At 41.7% G+C, this 19760-nt stretch overlaps 2 protein-coding genes across 5 annotated transcripts in view; one reads left to right on the top strand and one right to left on the bottom strand.

Annotated features, from left to right (window-relative positions):
- The window catches only part of LOC143418413 (uncharacterized), a 145254-nt gene that overhangs the window by 61319 nt on the left and 64175 nt on the right, over positions 1-19760 (top strand). The window contains exon 4 of one of the 3 annotated variants that reach the window (XM_076883452.1): positions 18919-19022. The exons of the other annotated variants lie outside the window; for them this stretch is intronic. Coding sequence (XP_076739567.1) covers positions 18919-19022 — 104 coding nt within the window. The remainder of the gene's footprint in view (positions 1-18918; positions 19023-19760) is intronic. 3 annotated transcript variants of the gene reach the window in all.
- grin2ca (glutamate receptor, ionotropic, N-methyl D-aspartate 2Ca) overlaps positions 1-19760 on the bottom strand; it is a 79289-nt gene that overhangs the window by 32215 nt on the left and 27314 nt on the right. For both annotated transcript variants that reach the window (XM_004556391.3, XM_076883446.1), the window contains exons 3-4: positions 6267-6868; positions 1831-1945 (exon numbers count right to left, since the gene is read on the bottom strand). In XM_004556391.3, coding sequence (XP_004556448.3) covers positions 1831-1945; positions 6267-6868 — 717 coding nt within the window. The remainder of the gene's footprint in view (positions 1-1830; positions 1946-6266; positions 6869-19760) is intronic.

Below are 19760 nucleotides of genomic sequence, written 5' to 3'. Positions count from 1 at the left end.
GACCTATCCAGTTCCTGTTAACATCAGTGAATTCAATTTAGATTCAGTCTTCTATTGTTAGCATTGTGTTTACATATTAGAGGAGACAGAGTTACACTTCCAGGAAGTTTTCTGTTGGTCGTTACTTTAAAAAAAAAAGAGAAAAGAGCATGGAACGATTTGGAAAAAGTAGTCGGACACCGCGATGTGACTAAAATTATTGCAGCTGTGTGCTGTGAACTTGTGATCTCATTTTCTCGTTGCTATGCAGAAGGGGCACCAGGTCTAGCTGCTAACTTCAAAGTGACTTTGGTCCATCAAGACGGGAATAAATAGGCAATAAAATAGAGTCGGTTTGCTATGAGTCTGCTGTCAGTTTGTGATTGAATTGGGTCACGTCGACAGTTACTTGCAATCTGTTTGTGAGATGGAGATCAACTGTGATAAAATCTAAAAACATCACAACTCCGTTGCCTTCTACACAGACAGAAATGGACATTAAACATAAATTTATTAGCTGCTTGCATTCAGAGTATCGCCACAAACTCGCCAAAACAGAAATTCCTCCACAAATCGTGATCCTGTTTCCAAAGATAAATGGTGATTAAAGATAATATACCAGATAATCTCCAGATCTAGTTTTTAAATGTGCAAATTGCTGCTTTTTCTTAAATATTCATATATATTTTGAATGTGCACAATCCACAGTTAGTTGCGCTGGAGGTACATCAGCTGATCTCAATAGCAGACCAGATCAGCGTCCAGTCGGCTGATCTCACAGGCTGTCCTGTTTAGGCTGCTCTAACTTTCCTACAGTTGGTTTGTGCTTGCAAGCCACTTTGTAACCCACTTACAACCCGGCAGCTCCTTCCATGTGTTGCCTCACTTAATCAGTGTCGTGTGCGCTGTTCTGTGCTGGGTTTGTTTGATGGAAATATGAAGCTATCCCACCAATTATTAAATTTTTCTTTCGACTATACTGATCCAGACTAAAACAGTTTTAGGTCTCTACACTCTAGAAGCTTTACTTCTACTAGAGTCATCACAGAATTTTATTCAACCGTAATGATTTTAAATTATTTTCTGATTGTTTTTTTTTACAGTTGATTAATTGGAATTGATTGACTGTTAACATTTGATTGTCTCATGTACACAAAAGTCATTTAGACAACAGTCAAAAGTCAATAGTGTTTGGTGTAGTGTTGAATGATGCACAAAACTGCTTCAGTCTCCTTCCATATCCACAAATTGTTTGTTTACGTTGCCATTACAGCTTCCCATTTTCTCACAGTCCCAATAACATATTGGAAGTTACAGGAAGTAACATCTTAAAACATTAAAATCACATAATTAGCTTTGAACTGCTGGTGTCTCTTCATTTTGTGCATAATGTGAAATTAAGCACTTTCTGTTGAACCTGATGAGGAAGTGAACTCCCTCCAGTCTAGTGTTACATCAGATTCACCCTCTGGTTCAATGAATGTTTCGATCTCAATGAGGCAGCTTGCTGAAGCAAAGTTTCCCGAGTGTGTGGGTTTTACTTTAATATCCTTCGAAGAAGTGTAGGGTGGGATCAGTGGGGGAGGGGTGTGAATGTGCTGCGTGTGATTAGGAGGCGATCCTTCATTATTTCATTGGTATCAGTGGAGCTTTGATTCCGCTAACTAGTCTATACAAAGAGACCGGCGATGTATGAAATCACTCTGCTGTTAGCATGCAGAGAAAGACATCAGTGTCCTGTAAACACTCCTCATTGTGTGAGCTCAACTGTTAGTTTATCCACTCAGAAATAATCAGACACACATTTAAAAAGCCATTTGGTGTGAAGTCAAGCAGCTGCCGTCATCTTACCTTGTCCCACTGTCGCTCTCTGTCCAGAGTGATGATTATCATGGCTGGATTCACCAGGTAACCATGAGTGTTGAAGGAGAAGTCATTGTGTTCCCATGTTACATTCAACATGTGCCTGAAACAGAAATCCCAGAACAAGATGATCAGTGAGTTGAACTTGTAATATGTTTGTGCAGTTGTAACATTTTTTTACAGCATTTAAACATGTATGTGTGTAACAATATAACAAGACATACAAATAAAATTGCTACAGAAGCCGTGTTTTTAAATCACATCTTAAAACATATTTACCTTGGCTTTCAGCACAGCAGGACTTGTTGATGACTTTTAATGTTGCTTATTAATTACATTATTTTTATTTTTAAGATATTCTATATGCAATTTTCTCTTTGTTTTATATTTGTAGCACTTTGGCCAACGTTGTTGGATGTAAAGTGCGTTATAAATAAAGATGCTAAAAAAGTGAATTCACATGTGGTGCCAACTAACTGCCACCTTATAACCACAACTGTGCAGCAGTCGAACAGTTCCCAGTGGATCCACAGTTTTTGAGATGTCTTCCAACGCTACAGCGACCCAGACTAAGTGTCGCTCTTGGTGAAGAACTTACTCTGCAAGACCAAAGTGAATGTTATTAACTGGCTGAAGACCAAGGTACATGCTAATGGATAAAACTCAAATGAGAATTTGCAGGATCCTGAGAGATTTGTTAAAGAGGAATGGGCTGACATTGTTCAGGAGGTACATGTGACAGTTGCTGAAAACTATAATACTTGGCAAAAAAGTCAACTGGGTGGTGTTAATTTTCACCCTGATACTTTTTTTTTTTTTACCCCGTCAGGTGTAGAAGGGTGGTTAAACGTAAACATGCTACAAGAATGAAAGAGTTTGAATTCTTTGATTTAACAAATCATCTGACCTGAGAGGCAGGGATAAAGTAATGTTTGACATCTGTTGCTTGCCAAGATAATTGCCAATAATTTTACTGTTGATTGACTCAGTGATTAATAAACCAGTTATTTTAGTCCTAACTCTCAGGTGTAGGAGGAGCTTACATGTACTTTTTGGGATTATTAAACCCTTTGAATGGGTAATCTGAGAACGCCAGCGACAATGGTTCCCTGCTCCTTCGGCTTCCACATCCTCTGTCACATTAGACCTGTGGTGCTGCTTTCTCACACTCCAGCAGAGGTGACGAAGGCCCGCTGAGAGGAGAACAGGTCTATGCGAAAAGCCTCTTTAATCTGGTATCGTGCAATAATGTCATTAACAGGTGAGCCGACTCATTATCAAAAGCCTGTTTCCAACTCCAGCGATGTGTGGAGGAATCTGGGAGGAGAGGCCGTCGTTCGTGTTTGATCTGGCTGGAAACACGAGGTGACAGAAGTGCTTTGTTCTCTCTCGCCGACCTTCACGTTACTGCCGCTATTCAAATCATGCCTGCTGGGTTTAGCGAGTTTAAACGGACGGGTTTGTACATTATCAAAGCCTGTTCTCAATTTTCCGCTCTTTTATGGACGGTTTGGGTTTACAAAAGGAAAATTTGTCCCCCCCAAGGCTCTGAAGACTCTGTAAGATAAACGACTTCTGACATGAGAGGGAGAGAGTGATGTTTCATAATGCAAGGCGAGTGTCTGGTGACGCTTGTGTCCCGTTCGGTGCCCCATGGTGACCATCTAAACCTGCACATATAAACATTTACACGCAAAACGCCCTCAGTCTCTCCCTGAATGACCTTGGCTTACATGAGCCAAAAGCTGTTGCTGGGGCAGTTTTTTTCCTAGCGCTACCCTTTTGCTGATTAAAACATTTTCCCAATAAAATAGGATTTCCTGTGTGCTCAACGGCACAGATGGTGTCAGATTACTCTTTTGGTGATGCGAAACCACGCCCCTTACCCGTCGTTACCAACACCCTGCCCGCCAACTAAATTACCCTGCGGCCTCCAGGAGATACAGCAGAGCGCTCAGTGCTGGAGAGACGAGGAGATAGATGGCAGCGGGGCAGAGGACACAGTTTGGGAGAGTGACAGTCGCCATAAAATGTGCTCCACAGCATCAAACAGATGGGCAGTCATGAATAAATAAGTGGTTGTTGACCTCAATCTTGCCATGTCCCACAGATGTAAGACGGAGCCATTACCGTTCTTATCTTTGATATATCAAAAATGAAAGAATACTCACTGTGTGATCTCTGACCACCAGGGAGCAATTTAACCTAATTTATTATAATAACTCCAAATATTGACTTCTCTGTGAAATATCGTCACTGCTTCGAATCAGTGGCAGAGCTCAACTCCACCCAAAATAAATACAGAAATAAGTAAAAAATATAGACATAGAAAGAGTGAGCAAGCAGGTTTTTTTCTATCTGCAACATAAAAATGATAAAATGGTATAAAAGACGATAAATGTCGGTGTGTTAAAGTGTTAACGTCCTGAAGACGTCTCGCAGTTGTTTGAGCTCCTCTTGTGCAGCTGCTGTAACAGCTGGTACATTTTTGAGTGCGTTTCCAAAACTCTGGGGTTCAATTTAAATTTAAAGCGCTGTCCTTAGAGTCTAGTGTCCAATTAAACACGACAAGCTAGACATTATAAAGTACAGAGTTCATATCTCATGCTCACAATCAGCTCCATTAACGTCAAACTGCGGCACTCGCAGCATTTACGAGGACTGGCCCGGTAACCAGTTTTTCCCAGTGGAGAAACTCGTGTTCAGCGTTTATCTGCCAGCAAGTTTAAACAATAACCACTCTGAGTTTTATGAAACTTGGTAGAGAGGGGAAGCACGGGCAAGCTCGACTCTGGCACCTCTGTGTGCACCTTTTAGTTTCTAAATGTGAGATACAGTCATAAAAGAGACGTTTCATAGGTCTCTCTGCAGTCCACCCCTGCGTTCAGTAGCTTGTAGAACCACCACGTGAACAATGCGAGGCTCTGCGTCTCTCTAGAATCTGCTATTTAGTGGTTTTTAATGTACTTTTGAATTCTATTCTATTCTATTGAGCAGCAATAACTGGACGTTGTAACATTGTAACGTTGTGACGTTGTAACGTCCACTTTAATCTGCAACATAGTTTCAGTTCATTGAGGCCTTTGCAGCCATTCATTTATTCACAGCTGTCTCAGCACTTCAGTCAGATGCAGGTGGGGACTCTGACTGGGACTTTCTTCAATCTTTCCTTTTTCAGCCATTCTGTTGGAGACAGATGGTCTCACGATTGATTCTAGAATATTTTAGTATCCAGAGGACTTTATGGCTTGATGACTGCACAGGCGCCCACGTCCTGTAGCTCCAAAATGAGCCCAAAACATCAGGTCTCCACCACCATGCTGACAGTTGGTACTATATGATGTGTTTGTGCTGTTTGGTTTTCTCCAGACTTGGTCTATGTTTTATGACCAAACATTGGCACTTTGGACTTTGCTCTAAAGGTGCGGTGTTTTGTTCAGATGCAGACCTGAGCAAGTAAGCTGCCATGTTTTTTTCTCTCTTTTTCTAGTCGTGCTGTCATGATGTCACATTTAACATGCTAACTGAAATCTAGCTCTTGTTTTTTTTGTTTCTCTGAGCGTTGCACAGTCTGACTTTGGGGTGAAATTACTTCGAGGTCCTAGGAGGATTGTGTAGTTGTGGTAACACACACCTGCAAACTGCTAGCCAGTAAAATCTAATACTTCCTGCTCTTTTTCCCAGGCTTTCCTGTGATGCTCCTCATTAGGAGGCTTATTAAACTGAGTTTAGTTGTTAAAAGTTTTTAGTCACATTATTGTGAGAATTTCCACAGCTGTGACAGAGTATACCTGCATGTCAGCACCAAATCACATTTAACCTTGTTATCACGCAAGTGATGAATGAATTGAACTTTTTCACAGTTTGAATAAACCTGTATATTTTATAACAGATGAGATATAATGGCTAATTTATTAGTGTTTCAAAAGTCTTAAAAATATATTAAAATGTGTAAATTTAAGCTAAATAAATTGATTTTACTTCCTGTTTCCTTTCTGTGGGGAGTTTATGTTCACTTCGAGTGCAAGTTTAGTCTTAAATGTCGTTGAAGTGATTTTAAGCAGTCTGAGGAGTAATCTTTTTATACCTGTACCTGTAGATGGAGCTTAATAAAATAAAATAAATTCTTCTCCTGAAGGTAAGTATATGAATTTGAATTTATCTACAGATAAATTAGAGGTGTGAACTTTTGTTATGGCAACTTTACCTGACAGTGTCCATGTGACCTCTTTTAATTAATTAATTTTTTTCTTATAAGCTTAAACTGTGTCACACAGTTTGAGGCCGGTGGCACTGCTTCATTAGCAGTTTACTTATCATATTATAAAGAATTTAATTCTTTTACATTAAGGATATGTAACAGCAGACCAGACAGAAACAGTTGGTAGTAAAGTAAAGGCGCTGCCCACAACATCGTAGCTTACCTGAACAGGGTGTCATTGGTAGCTACCGCCTTGACAGGGTTGTGACAGTCGCTGTGGCCCTCGGGAACGAAGCCTCTTTGTTTTCGAAAACTCTGGACACCTTTCACGACGATAGCCACCCCGTCGCGCACCCTTTTCCTCAGGCTCATCCTCCACCGGTCCGTAATGATGCTGATGAGCCCCACCGGGAAGCTGTCGGGTGGAGGGATGTCTGGGTTTCCCACAGCCAGGCTCGGGATAATCCAGATGTAGTCTGGTCCCACTAATCCGACCTCTCCTGCCATGGCAAACAGGTACTGGGCCTCTTCGTGGGAGCAGTAGACCAGCAGCACCTGGGCGTCTATCTGCTGCAGCAGCCTCCGCGCTCGTATGTCGTTCGTGATGTCAGTGGACATGTCGAAGGTCAGAACATCCTGCAGATCCCATATGAAGTAGCTGGTGTCAGTAAAGGACTTGATGTAATCCACGTAGGCTTCGTAACCCGGGTAGAGGCTGGTTATGACCACAAAGCTGTCCCAGTTGTATTCCTCCATCACCTTGAACATACCGTTGATCTGCTGCTCGATGGAGGAGCCCAGCTGGAGGAAGTTGGAGCCCTCACCCTGGAGGGAGAGGACAATATGGTGTGACGTTGGGAAACACCTTCATGCTTTGTTGGCACACACTACACAATTTGTTGCTGATTAAAAAGCAAATGATTATCTCAATTCAGTTTGGAAAATGTGCTGCAACATCTTGAGGACCCCCCTCATACCACTAAGCCTGCACACACACATAATTCATCCTCGGACACCTGGAAGAGAGTCGCCCAACCAGTCTGCAGTGCAGCTTTGACAAGAGCTAAGTGGTTCTGTTTTATTTTGCTCCACCAGGAGCTGCAGACTCATTCATCACTTAAACCCACGTGTCTTATTTTTGCCGTACAAACAGTGGATGCCATCCATACTTGCAAACGCAGAGGGATGGCCAGAACCTGCGCCGTTTCACCTGTCTCCTCTGAAAATGCACTGACCTTGAGGGGAGGAATAAGGATGGGTTTTCTGTTAAGTGCATTATCAGGAAAAAGCGGTGGAGTGGTGAGAAAATAGTTTGTATGATCTCGTGGTATGAGACACAGCCCCACCTCTTTATTTTAATGCAACTTTTCTGGTGAAGCGAAGCTTTGTTAGCTGCGGCAGCTGTGATTGGGTTTTGACTGAGATTCAACCGAAAAGCTGTTTTTCTTTTTCTTTACTGTGATTTAGTTGATTTAGTGATGAGCTACCATTTAAACCCGCTGTCTGAAACATTTAACGTCAATGAATCAGCACAGAATTAAAGACAAAGTGGCTGTAAATTATCCTTGGTAAGATGTGTTAAAGTCTTTCTGGCACAAAGGAATACTTTCTTAAAGTGGCAGTAGAGACACTTTCTACTGAAACAAAAGTAACATTTGTGTTTAATGATTGGTTTATTGCATTGAATGAAGCATCCTCTATAGGTCAGGTGGACACTGTTACTTAAAATAGACAACTTATTAAAACATAGACATAATTAATCACTAAGTGATATTTTAAGACTTATTTCACAAGACTTGTCTTATGAGACAGTAGCAAACTATGAGGCTGTTGTAAATGATGATAGCATCACTTCTCAGAAATGATAGCAGGGTATCACAGTTAACGTGAGAGCGATTGAGATGAAGGATTATTGATCGATTCGTCAGCAGATCCCAATCATTCTGTATCATTTGTACTGTACCGCACTGCTCAGCAAAACAAACGCCGCCATCAGACCGTGAATCATTTGGAGCGGCGTGACATTAGCGTGACTGAGTGCACAAAGTTTTGTTGTGAATACATTTTGTTTTCTTCTGGAGGTTTAATGATGATGGATAATTTTTATCAACACGATTAATCTTAGTTGTTTGTCTTTAATGCATCGTTCCAAAATTGTGAAAAGCGTAACTTTGGACTCGGTTGTGTTCTTGCTCTAATAAAAGCCTTTTTTGCCACCCTCAGGCTGATAGGTAGGTGGCCCCCACTTGACCCTCTATCACTCTGGGGAAAAACCACTTCATCCTGAGCAGCGCGCCCTCAGAGCTCAAAAAAAGGAGGCGTCGTGTATCCTCAGACGGGCCTCTGAGCTTATTCATTCTGTTTCCTCGTCGTCCTTGAGAGAAGTGTAGCGGTTTTGTGATGTATGAGGGTCTTACGGTTTCAGACGTCATGGTTAAATCCACTGACTTTGTGCCTGTGACTCTACTCTGCCCGCAGCTATGAAAATATTTTCCTTTTCTGTTGACTTGCTTCGCTTGCCACTGCCCTTGTTTCCTCACACTCGTCCCTGAACAGGGAAGAAGCGTGATAAAGGTCGTTCATGCATGGGTGGACAAACATGCAGCTGCAATGAATGCTAATATGGTTTTGTTTAAATGTGTTACAGATTAATATTTGCATAAGTTACATTGGGTCTCTGGACCTTTTGGGAAACTCGGTGTGTAACATCCTGCTGTGGACTAAGATGGATTAGACTGTTCTGGATGCTGGTTGTCTATACACATCTATACTGGGTGCAGGGTCTTTATGCAGGTTGGTCACGGGGGAGCTGAAGAATCTCTCCTTGAATCATATAAATCTACAAATTTACCTCCCCTCACTGCACAGCAAATCTGTCAGCGTTATTGCCTCACCCCTACAAGTGTGACCCTGACAGGTGCCGAGGAGCCATCGAGTGTCTGTGCAGGTGTGCGTCTGTGTGTACGGGCTTGTGTTTCTGTATGCTTTGTAGATGGTTGCTAGCCCACGGGTGTGTCAGATTAAAGCTGCCTGCAAACTACAGTCTCAACGCCTCAATTAGCAGAGAGCAGACTGGTAGTGCAGCCAGAGTGAGCCTGGGGCGTTACCACAGGCTCAGCTGCAGTTTAAAGCCTGAAGTCACGACCGCCTTGTCAGTGTGCACAGCATGCAGAGTACTGTCCAGTGCATGTGGTATGGAAGGGAACCAGTCGTCACCAGTCATTTCCATATAATGTTAAATGAATTCTCCACCTTTTTAGGCATAAAATGCAGATTTAAATCTTGAAATGGGTCAAATTAAATTTGGCGTAAAGGCAGAAAGGTTTGCACGAGCCCAAAAGGACAGAAATATTGTGTCTGCTTTGTTTTGTTCTTTGAAATAGATCACAAGCAGTCTCTAAATTGCTTTTTCTGACTTGCAGTTGTCTCTAATGAGTAGCTTGAATGCTATACATACAAACTGCTGTCCGTGACTCTGTTTGCGCAGTAAGCTGTACTTCCACAGTGTCACAGTAATGGTCCACAGTCCCAAAGAAGATTACAGCCATTGAGTGAAAAGCTTAGCATCTGAAGGCTGAGATTACATTCAGAAGTTTAAAATATGCTAAACTGATATCTGTTTACAAACATAGTTTTAGAAATCGTGCATAAGTGCAGACAGACAAAAACCCTCTAAGAGTTTTCAGAACAAGTCCTGATGATGCTCTTAAATGTCCACGTGGAGACGTTCTTTGCAGCCTGACATTTTCTTTGTAAAGGTTTGAAAACCTTACAGAGTTTAGATGATCTATTGTGATTATCTCCAACACTAAAAGTTGTGCCTGTGTGTCTCCTTGATAATTTCAGTGCATCTTTGTGTATCGATGGATACACTGATGTTTTGTACACGCTTGTTTTTATTGACGATGTTGTTAATGTTGGGCGATAAACTGCAGTCTGTGGTGTGGTTTTCAGGTTGTGTTGCTTTGCAGTTCAGAACCACATCTTTGTGTATGATTTGTGTTAGTTAACTTTCCCCATATCAAGATTATCTCTAACAACGGACCAGACCGTTTAATTTTGTTGTAGATCTGTTGTCTCACAGTTTGTTCTTTCTTCATTCTGGAGACTTCAGGCTGTGCGGTGCAGGAACAGCTGTTATTGAGCCGTGTGGTCATTTAGCAAGCGTTTGATTGGGGTTTGCTTTGATTTCTATTTGGCAGAGCAGTTTTATTGTTGCTTAATTATATTTAGTTAACTGTGGGAAGCCAGAAATTTAAGATTGAGACTCAAATTTTATCAATTGTGCAGCCCTAGTTTCTATGTTTGGCGAAATGAGGCGCTCCTGTTGCAAATCAGGTCCAAAAATCTTGGTTATTTTAACTTTTTGCTTGTTGTTTGCACAGGTTTTGTTTTCAGGACAATTATGTTTCAACCTTTTCTCCACTTGAGAATTATTGAGATTGCAATGACGATGATTAATCAAAGTCCGGACACCATTGTGTTTTATGTGTTTCATGTTGCTACACAGCACAGAAAGGGCAAACTCAAATCCATCACAAGAGCAAAACCTCCGAGGATGATGGGTTGGATGACGTCCAACATTGTAACAGACCTTTAGCTGTCTTTTTAAATGGCTGTTTAATTTATTTTATTTATTAAAATATGTATTGAAGGATATATATTAAATTTAATAGTTAAAAATACACAATAACTGACCTTTACGGGCTCAGAAATATCCTAGCTCATAGCTGAAGGTTATTTGAATGACTCAGGTGGGTGATATCTATTGATAGGCTTGGACTGTATCCAACAATCTAAAGAAAATAAGATATTTGAGTCAGGGATCAAGGACACACTGACGGGTGATTTGTGATAGAAAGATAGCAGCAAGAGAATGTTTGCAAGATGATGGAGAGAGACGTGCTGTGATGGACGGTTCAGAGACGGTGGCGCTGAGAACAAGACAGGAGACCAGAAATGAGTCCATCAGAGGGACAGATGTGAGTCAGAGAGGCTGAGAGGGTTTGGACATGGAGCTGCCAGAGGAAGACCTCAAAGAAGATCCGTCGATGTAGTGAAGGAGGTGGTACAGAGGGTTGGTGTGACAGAGGAGCATGCTGGGATAGGACCACGATGAAAGGATGTACTGAGGTAAATGTGTTGTGGCAGTGAGTGAAATTTGGCACTAAAGATACGGAACACAAAGCGGTGTATGGCTCCCCTGATCACATGACTCAACTGCAGCCATCTCCCCTTCCTCTCCCTCTGTCCCTCTATGAAGAGTGACTTCTGGCCACGGCGCTTTGCTGCGACATATGTCTGCCTCCGCCGCGCAGCAGGAAGCGCCCTGGCACCGTCTTCCTGTGCTGCTGACGTCACGTAGATCCTGCACGTTGACCAGGGACAGACACACGGCTCCCTGTGGCATTTATCACAAAACAGGACTGTATAGGTGGCGTGCAGCGACACTGAAATAACGCACATCCGAGCACAGAAGCTAATTCTGCACTAAGTCACCGAAACCATTAATTCTGTGTTACCAAGAATGAAGACGCCTCAAAGCCCGTCCTTTGTGAAACGTCCCACTACTTCCACGTTTCAACGCCAACACGGGTCTATAAATATCGACAGAGGCAGACTTACAGTTTACACGCTCAGTTCTCGTGGTGCACAGAGCTCGCTGTGAGCGGTTGTTAATGAGACTCATCGGTAAATGTTGCCTAATCTTGGTTTGACAAAATGTTAACCGGGGATGAAGTTGTTTGTTGCTTCGGTCTGTTTAACTTTTATTAAATCCCTCCATCAGTAAGCGAGTCAGTCGCATAAACAAACCAGACACAGGACTTCATTAAATATCAGTTATTCTTGACGTGGAGAGGATCGGTCGGTGCGAATGGTAAATGAGGGTTAGAGTTAGAGAGAAGTCGAGCTGTCACACAGTTTTACCGTTTCATGATTTAGTGATGCAGCATATAGGGCTGTTCGATTATGGCAAAAATGATAATCACGATTATTTTCACTGAAATTGAGATTTCCATTATTTGACGATATTTATTTAACAATAACAATGTGTTGAATAATGACTTTAAAGATTGTCAAAAAATAATATAAAATAGTGCAAATACTGATAACAGTACAAATGTTTGCAATATAAGAAATCAATGAAAAATGTAAACATCTATGTTTAGTGAACTTTGCAGTGTTGCTCTGTGGTGCAGCTACGACACTGTTGCAAAGTTTACACACTGTGTCTACTTGATCCACGTCTGACTGTACCCATAATGTTTCCACACCACTGAAGTTTTTTTTACCTCTCTTTTCAACCAACAGCAGTCACTCTCCTCTCCAAATAACTTCTGCTCAGCTTTCCGAGCTTCCCTCGGGTCCTCTTAATCAGCGGTCCCCAACCCTCGGGCCTCAGACCGGTACCGGTCGGTGAGTCGTTTGGTACCGGGCCGCGAGAGTTGAGGCTCAGGGCCCTGTTTCAGGAAGCCGGTTTAGAAAACTCAGAGTGAAAAACGATACTCAGGGTTGAGTAACCCCGAACTGTCCAACTCGGAATATTCCGTTTCAGAAAGGCTGATAACAATTAGTTCAATCAACGCGGAGTTGCTTTAACCCCAAGTTAAGCGCGTGGACGAGGATACATAAAGCCCTGATTAGTGGAGCACAGATTAAGCGAGTCACCATGGAGACGGAGGGAAAGAAGGCGCGGTCAATGTATTTTACAGCGCTTGAGGCCGAAATTCTGATGGCAGCATATGCCGATAACATGCAGATTTCTCAGAAAAAAAGTAACACAGCCTCAGCTGCAAAAGAAAGGGAGCATGCATGGCAAAACATAGCCGACAGAGTCAATGCGTGAGTGTTAATTTAAACATTGATCTAGGGATTTCCACCCATTTAACACGTTATTTTATTATATTTTATTTTATTTTTTAATTTATACATTTTATTTTGTGATGTGATGTGAGCGCAGGTGCAACCCAACAGGCCCCAAACGTTCCTGGCAGCAAGTAAAAATGAAATATAAAAATATAGTCCAAACAGGTAAGGTGTAATTGTATTATGAGCCATAGTGCTTGGTCTGTTTGTCCAATGTCAATCAATTGCAGTTAGAGGCTACATTAATTTTCTGTCTGTAAGCACTTATTGAAATTATCTGAGCACATTACAAGTACATATTTGCTTACTCTGTATGCTCAAATGTGACCCGTTATAGCCAACAGAAAAAAAGCGGAGGCCTGAAAAACAGGTGGAGGTCCTCCACCACCACCACTCACAGAGCCTGGCCACTTGGCTTCCACATTTGTGATAATGTTGGCAGCATCATATATGATCTTCACAGTGCAGAGAACACAAATTAGCATCCATTACTATAATGAAATAATTTGTTAGTTTGAAATGCTACAGGGAACTATGTACCTGTACATTAATGCTGTGGAAAGACTTCCTGTTCACATAGTCTCCTTCATTTACTGAAGGAGCAATGATTGGAATGTGAGTGCCATCTGTACAGCCAATCACGCCTGGGAACCGTGAGAATAAATGTAAAATTTAAGTAGTAGTTCAAGTATCACCACATCATGAATTAAGTTTCGTTCATCCTGATACCTGCAATTTTGTGGCATCCCTCTTTGATGAATCTTGTGGGTCTATGACCGGGGAACACCACAAACGAGTACAGGAGACGTTTCAGTGCAACTGTAACATTCCTGACTGCCCGACAGACGGTAGCCTTGGAAACGTGCTCAGCGTCACCAATATTATACAGAAAGCTCCCGTTTGCAAAAAACCGAAGTGCGATACAAATAATATGTACAGAACTGAGAGGATGTCGGCGATGTGTCACATGAGCAATATTAGGCCTGAGGATGTTATTCAAATAAATTACAGATTGTGCTGAAAAACGGTAACGTTCACACAGAAAATCATCAGGAAATGATAAAATGTCCGAACGCGCTCTAATCACTCTCTCCCGGCGGAGAGCTCTGCGGAGAATTTGGGCTTCAACATCTACTGGCTCTTCAAGGAAGGAGCACGCCATGTCTGACACTTCCTACAGTCAGGTTTCCGACAAAGAGGCGGAGAAGGTCAGGGTTAGTTGAAGTAAACCTGCTAGGGGGCAGGTTAGCTTCACGGAGTGTGTCGTCATAGTAACTCACTCAGAATTAATCTAAACTCGCTTTGTGAAACCGAAAACCCAGAGTTTTCGTTAACTCAGGGTATACTTACTCAGAGTTTGCACTAAACCGGCTTCGTGAAATGTATGGTTTTCAGGGTTATTTTGTTATCGTTTTTATCGTTTAATATGTTTTCCTGGGTCTTTTCACGAGTGTTATGAATAAATTTTCTTTTTTTCGGTACCGGTACTAGTTTTATTTTGTTGTATTTATCCGCGACACCTTAAAGGCCGGTCCGTGAAAATAATGTTGGGCATAAACCGGTCCGTGGCGCAAAAAAGGTTGGAGACCGTTGCTCTTAATTGTTGTGACACGTGTTCAAAATGCAGAGAGGTGCGCTCGATTTGCCACACGGAGCAGCGCGAGAGTAAAGCACGAGGGAGGGGCTAATAATCGGCTCAGTCATTTTTAATGATCGTTGAAAGCCCAGATCGTAATTGTGATTAAAATTCGATTAATTGAGCAGCCCTAGCTGCATACGTCCTCATGTTCACATGTTCAGAGCGTTTATTTATTTTAGATAAAAAGACTTCCAAAGTGATTAATGTGACAGATTGATGTTATAAATTATAATTAGGTAGGTTTGCAGTGTCATCAATTTAATCTTAGTTGTCATGAGCTGGTTGAGATGAGCCATAGTTGCACGTGAACAGAAAATTGGAAAATCATCAATAAACTAATAAATATCAGGGATTTGAGCTGATAAATACTTTAAAAAAAAAATACACACGGGCCTCTCTGGACCCGACCTAATGAATCTCACTGGAGCCGATAGCTGAACGTGACGCTGCATATACACATGTACTGACTCTGCTAACACTTGTCCTTTTTACCGCTGGCTGCTTTCTGTGACCGTTCAGGAGTCTGTCTGCTTCAGTCTAGACAGGTTATCCTCTTATTTCTGTGAGTTTTGACATGCAGGACTTGAAAAGTGGGCACAAGTGAGTTCCAAAAGTAGACACGGCAGAGTCTGAAAAAAAAAGAAGTGCTCTAGTTTTGAGAAAAGCCTCAGGCTCTTGTTCTTGCAAAGACAATCAGGGTTTTTTGGTCCTTTCTGTCATACATTTTGTACACTTTGTGCAGACGGTCTTGCTCGGAGGATGTGATCTGTCACACTACAGAATGGATGCTTCAAAGAGTACTTTGGATTTTAGGTCAGGATATTGAACTAAATGGATAATGAGAGAAAAGTTGAATTTATGCTCCCCTGTTCAGCGAAATTACATCAGACACGTTGAGAATGTGTAGCCACACTGTTGCCAAGTGCTTGTTCAAAGGGGGACGTTTGAATGTTTGGGTTTTCTCTCTATTATTATTAAAAATAAAACTGAATTAAATCCATCCATACATCCATCATCTGTTCATCCATCAAAAACATCAAGTCTCCTCACATAGGAGGTGTCCGGGGGGCATCTTGGTCAGATGCCCGAATGCTTTCAGATGCTCTTTTGATGGTGATGTAGTGGCTCCACCCTCAGCCTCTCTCAAATTACCCAGCTCCTCAGCCTCTCTCTTCGAGTAGATGACGAAATTAAGAACCTGACTTCTAACACTTGTATCTGCCATCTTGTTTTTTAGTCACTATTAGGGATGGGTACCGGTATCCAGTGCCATGATGGCACCAGTTCTGACATAAACGGTAGTAACCAGACCGAAAAGCAGCGCACATTTCGGTGCTTTATTTCGGTGCTTTTTTTTCCTGAGCTGTGATACACTTTAGATTCTAGCCAATCATTTTACGTTTCCGAGGATAGTAGGCGGGTCCAGGTACGTACGTTCTTTTAGAGCAGAGCTACAGATTAAAAATGTCCAAGGCGAAGCGGTCAAAGTCTGGCTGTACTTCACAGCAAAAGATGCAAACTCAGCAGCCTGCAACAAGTGCTTTAAGCTGATACTGTGATACTGTCAAAGGAGGTAACACCAAGAATCCGATGAAACACCTGGCGACACATAGCGTTTTTTTAAAAGCCGAGAAATGCGCCGTATTTGATAGCTTGCTGCGAGACCTCACATCGAGCACATCTACTGCGGGTGTGGTGCCTGTTATCGGACCCGGAGTTAGCAACATCCCCCAAAAACCCGTAGAGGAGAGTCCTGGCCCCTAGCCCTGCCAGTGTAGCAGAAATGATGAGGATGATGATGCAGCAGCAGCCGTTCTTCTCTGCGTGAGTAGCTTAATGTTGTTCGTGTGTAATTTACGTTGAGTAGGCTAACCACGTTATTACATTAATGCATGTAAGGTGAACTAGCAAACACCATCATAGCTTCATGCGGCTGTCTTCTTGTTTGATGGCAGATACTCCCTTCACCCTGGCCAAAAAGGCTAAAATGACCAAAGAAAAAGAGGGAAACAGCTGAACATGAGAGGTTTTTGGACAAAGTTTGTGTTTTTTCCATTGTTTAAGCTTCCAGCCAAGAGTGATAACATATATGCCCCATAGCTGCAGAAAAGGCTAACATTGTTATCTTTTTACAAAAAACAGCTGAACATGAGAGGTTTTTGGACCGATTTTGTGTTCTCCATTCTTTAAGCACCGGTTTGAGCACCGTTTAAGCACCGGCACCGTTTCAAAAGTACCGGTTTGGCACCGGTCTCGGATAAAACCTAAACGATACCCATCCCTAGTCATCCCTAGTCACTATCCACAAATGTAGAACGACCAGCTTCACATTCAGCTTCACGTTCAGCTTTACGTTCAGCTCTCTTCATCACAGCAGACTATACAGAATCCACGTTACTGAAGATGGTGGATCAATCCTTCCTGCCCTCACTTACAGATTAAACCCCCCAAAATACTTCTCTTACCGTTTTATGACAACGTCACTAAAATAAAAACTGCACCAAGAACTATTATTCATTTCCAACTAGAGTCATTTGGCTAGACTATGTTGTTTTTCTGGATATGATGACTCTGTGTCTGTGGCAGTTTAAGGATCTTTTCTAACAATGATAAGCGACTTTTGTTGTCACTGGTTGAACGAATAAAAGGTTGTGATCCACATTCAGCGTTGTAGCTGCAGCAGACGGCAGCAGGCATGAAGCATGCAGCTCAACCAGCACAGAGAGTAACGCCACAAACACAGAAAGAATCCGTATCAGTTCAAGTCTACCCCTCGAGTTTGGAAACTCCGCCGCCTCCACTGCCAAACACAGTAACTCTTCCGAAACACAACAGGTGTTTGTCTACAGCTGACTCAAGCGGTTGTGAGTTTGTGTAATTGTGGCACTTTGATGTTGGAATAGTTTATTTCAAGTCTCTAGTGTATCAAATTAAATAAAAGCAAGTAGACCTGCTAATCTTGTCCTCTGTTTTCTTTCTTTGGAGTCTGATGGTTCTTGTACGTCTTGAAAGTTGATGCATTTGTTCCTTGTTTGACCAGCTTTACCAGGTGCGCGTTCTTCGGGCTTCCCAAACCTGTCGGTGATTTGTGTCAGCCGTGATTATTGATATTGATTTTATCCAGTGTTTAGACACTGAGGAGGCTCCTGGGAACTGATTGATCTAAAGCTTCCCTTGGTCATCTGATCCTGACGTGACTGCTAGCTGAATGAGTTCCAATACTATAATTACATGAAAAAGCAATATTCTTAATTGAGTCTTCGGCCCAGCATTAGTTTTTTAATGGCTGTTTGTGATAGGAATAGAAAATGAGGCGTATAATGGCACGTCAGCTCTGATGTTGCCAATCGACAAACAGAAATGTCCTGAGGATAGCAATCGGTTTATCACCTAATTTCATGCTGTCGCTTTCATAGGGCTCAAACTCTGTGCTTTCAGTGATATGTATGAAAAATGAATGAGCTCCATTGCCTTGTTGACTACCCTTGACAGCACCCCATAAATCAATTGGTGAATGGCATTCCTGATTAAGGGGAAACTCAAAGAAGGTTAGACCAAAATCATCTCTGTGCAGCTCGTTCATTACTGTTTGCACATTTTTACCTTTTCAGCGATCAAATATTAAAATGCTACTGAATAAAGCATAAATTATGGCACTTTTGCTGTCTAAAAACAGTGCTTTTTGGTGTTTTATTTGGTCTATAACAGTCTGACAGACAATTACAGATCATCTTCTTCTTCCTTCAGGTAATTTATAATCTTTATGACATATTTTATATCAGTCGCTCTAAAAGTTTTTGTTGTTTTTTTGAACTTCCAGCTTTGCTTTTATCTGTAAAACCTTTATTTATAATGTTGTCTGACTCTTTTCCCCTAGATTATAAAGTTCTCCACATTTTTATTTTATTAATCATTTACTTCGACTTCTTTTGGAGGATTTTAATGTTCAGAGCCGTTAACTTTTATCCCTTGAGAATATTTAGACGATTTAGGGTGCACTGCCTTGCCTGAGGATATTTTGAGAAATGGTCAGCAGGGACAGATTTAATGTTTCCTATCAACTGAGCTACAGCTACCCCACATCTCTAACCTCTGAGGCATGCATTAGTTTTAATTTAAAGAGACGTGGCAGTGCGGACTGAGAGGTTCACTTTAGAGCGGGATAAAATGCCACATTCACATTATTCTTTTTATGACTACATTTATCTGTTGTCTGTTACGTTTTCCTTGTCCTTGCCACCAGAGAGATTATCAACACATGAGCCAGTCATTTATAAATTGATGCACAATTGAGTATCAATCTGTTTGCCACTTATCACAGCCCAGGTCACAGGTTCAGGCTGAAAAACCCAGACCTCCCTCTCCCCAGGCACCTCCTCCAGCTCATCTGTGGGAACACCGAGGCATTCCCAGCCCAGCTGAGAGATATAACCTCTCCAGTGTGTTGTGGGTCTTCCCTGGAACCTCTACCCAGTAGGTCCAGTCCCCCCTTTTCACCTGTTTGCTTTATGGGCGTATCTATTCATTATTCTGTCATTATATGGTTATAAAGATTTTTCTTCGGTGAATCTATAACGTGAACTTGCTCAGTTCTCTGCTGGGATGAGCTGAGATAGCGGTCAGCTGTAATGTGTGTATGCAGAGTAGAATTACAACTTTTGACTGAAATTAATTTTAACCTTATTTTGGGAAAAAATGTATCAATTTTATAAAATCAAATTAACTGATTACATGGATGTAGTTTTTCTTTTGTCTCAGTGACGACTGCAAAAGTTACGGATTTTATTTGATAGAGATTCAACACGCTGCCCAGATATCTGCCTGGAAGCAGTGCAAAGATGGATACGAGTGGACAGACGTGTATATAGAGTAAAGAAGGATTTTGTGATTACTCGTTTCTACAATAAGCACATTTTTCATTTGTGGGTTTGGTTTAATTTTCTACAAGTTATTAGCTTCTTAAAATGTTCACACAAACAAACTGGCCGACCTGAAATTTGAATGCGTTGAAGCAGCAACATTTTTTGTTTCATAACCGTTATTGGGGTCAGTTTGAAGGTCGCGTGTTCTTCTACTTGGAAGCAGGTGAAGTTTGAGAAAGTCTAAGCATGCTCCATGTTTTTTATGCTTTTGAAATGTTTAGTAATAACCAAAATCTTTGGTATTTGTGGTATGGATTAAGTACAAGTGGACCCAAGGCTGCGGGAAACT

Source organism: Maylandia zebra, linkage group LG4 (assembly GCF_041146795.1).
Source record: "Maylandia zebra isolate NMK-2024a linkage group LG4, Mzebra_GT3a, whole genome shotgun sequence".
In the NCBI taxonomy this organism is placed as follows: Eukaryota; Metazoa; Chordata; class Actinopteri; order Cichliformes; family Cichlidae; genus Maylandia; species Maylandia zebra.
This window is presented reverse-complemented; position numbering and strand designations above follow the sequence as displayed.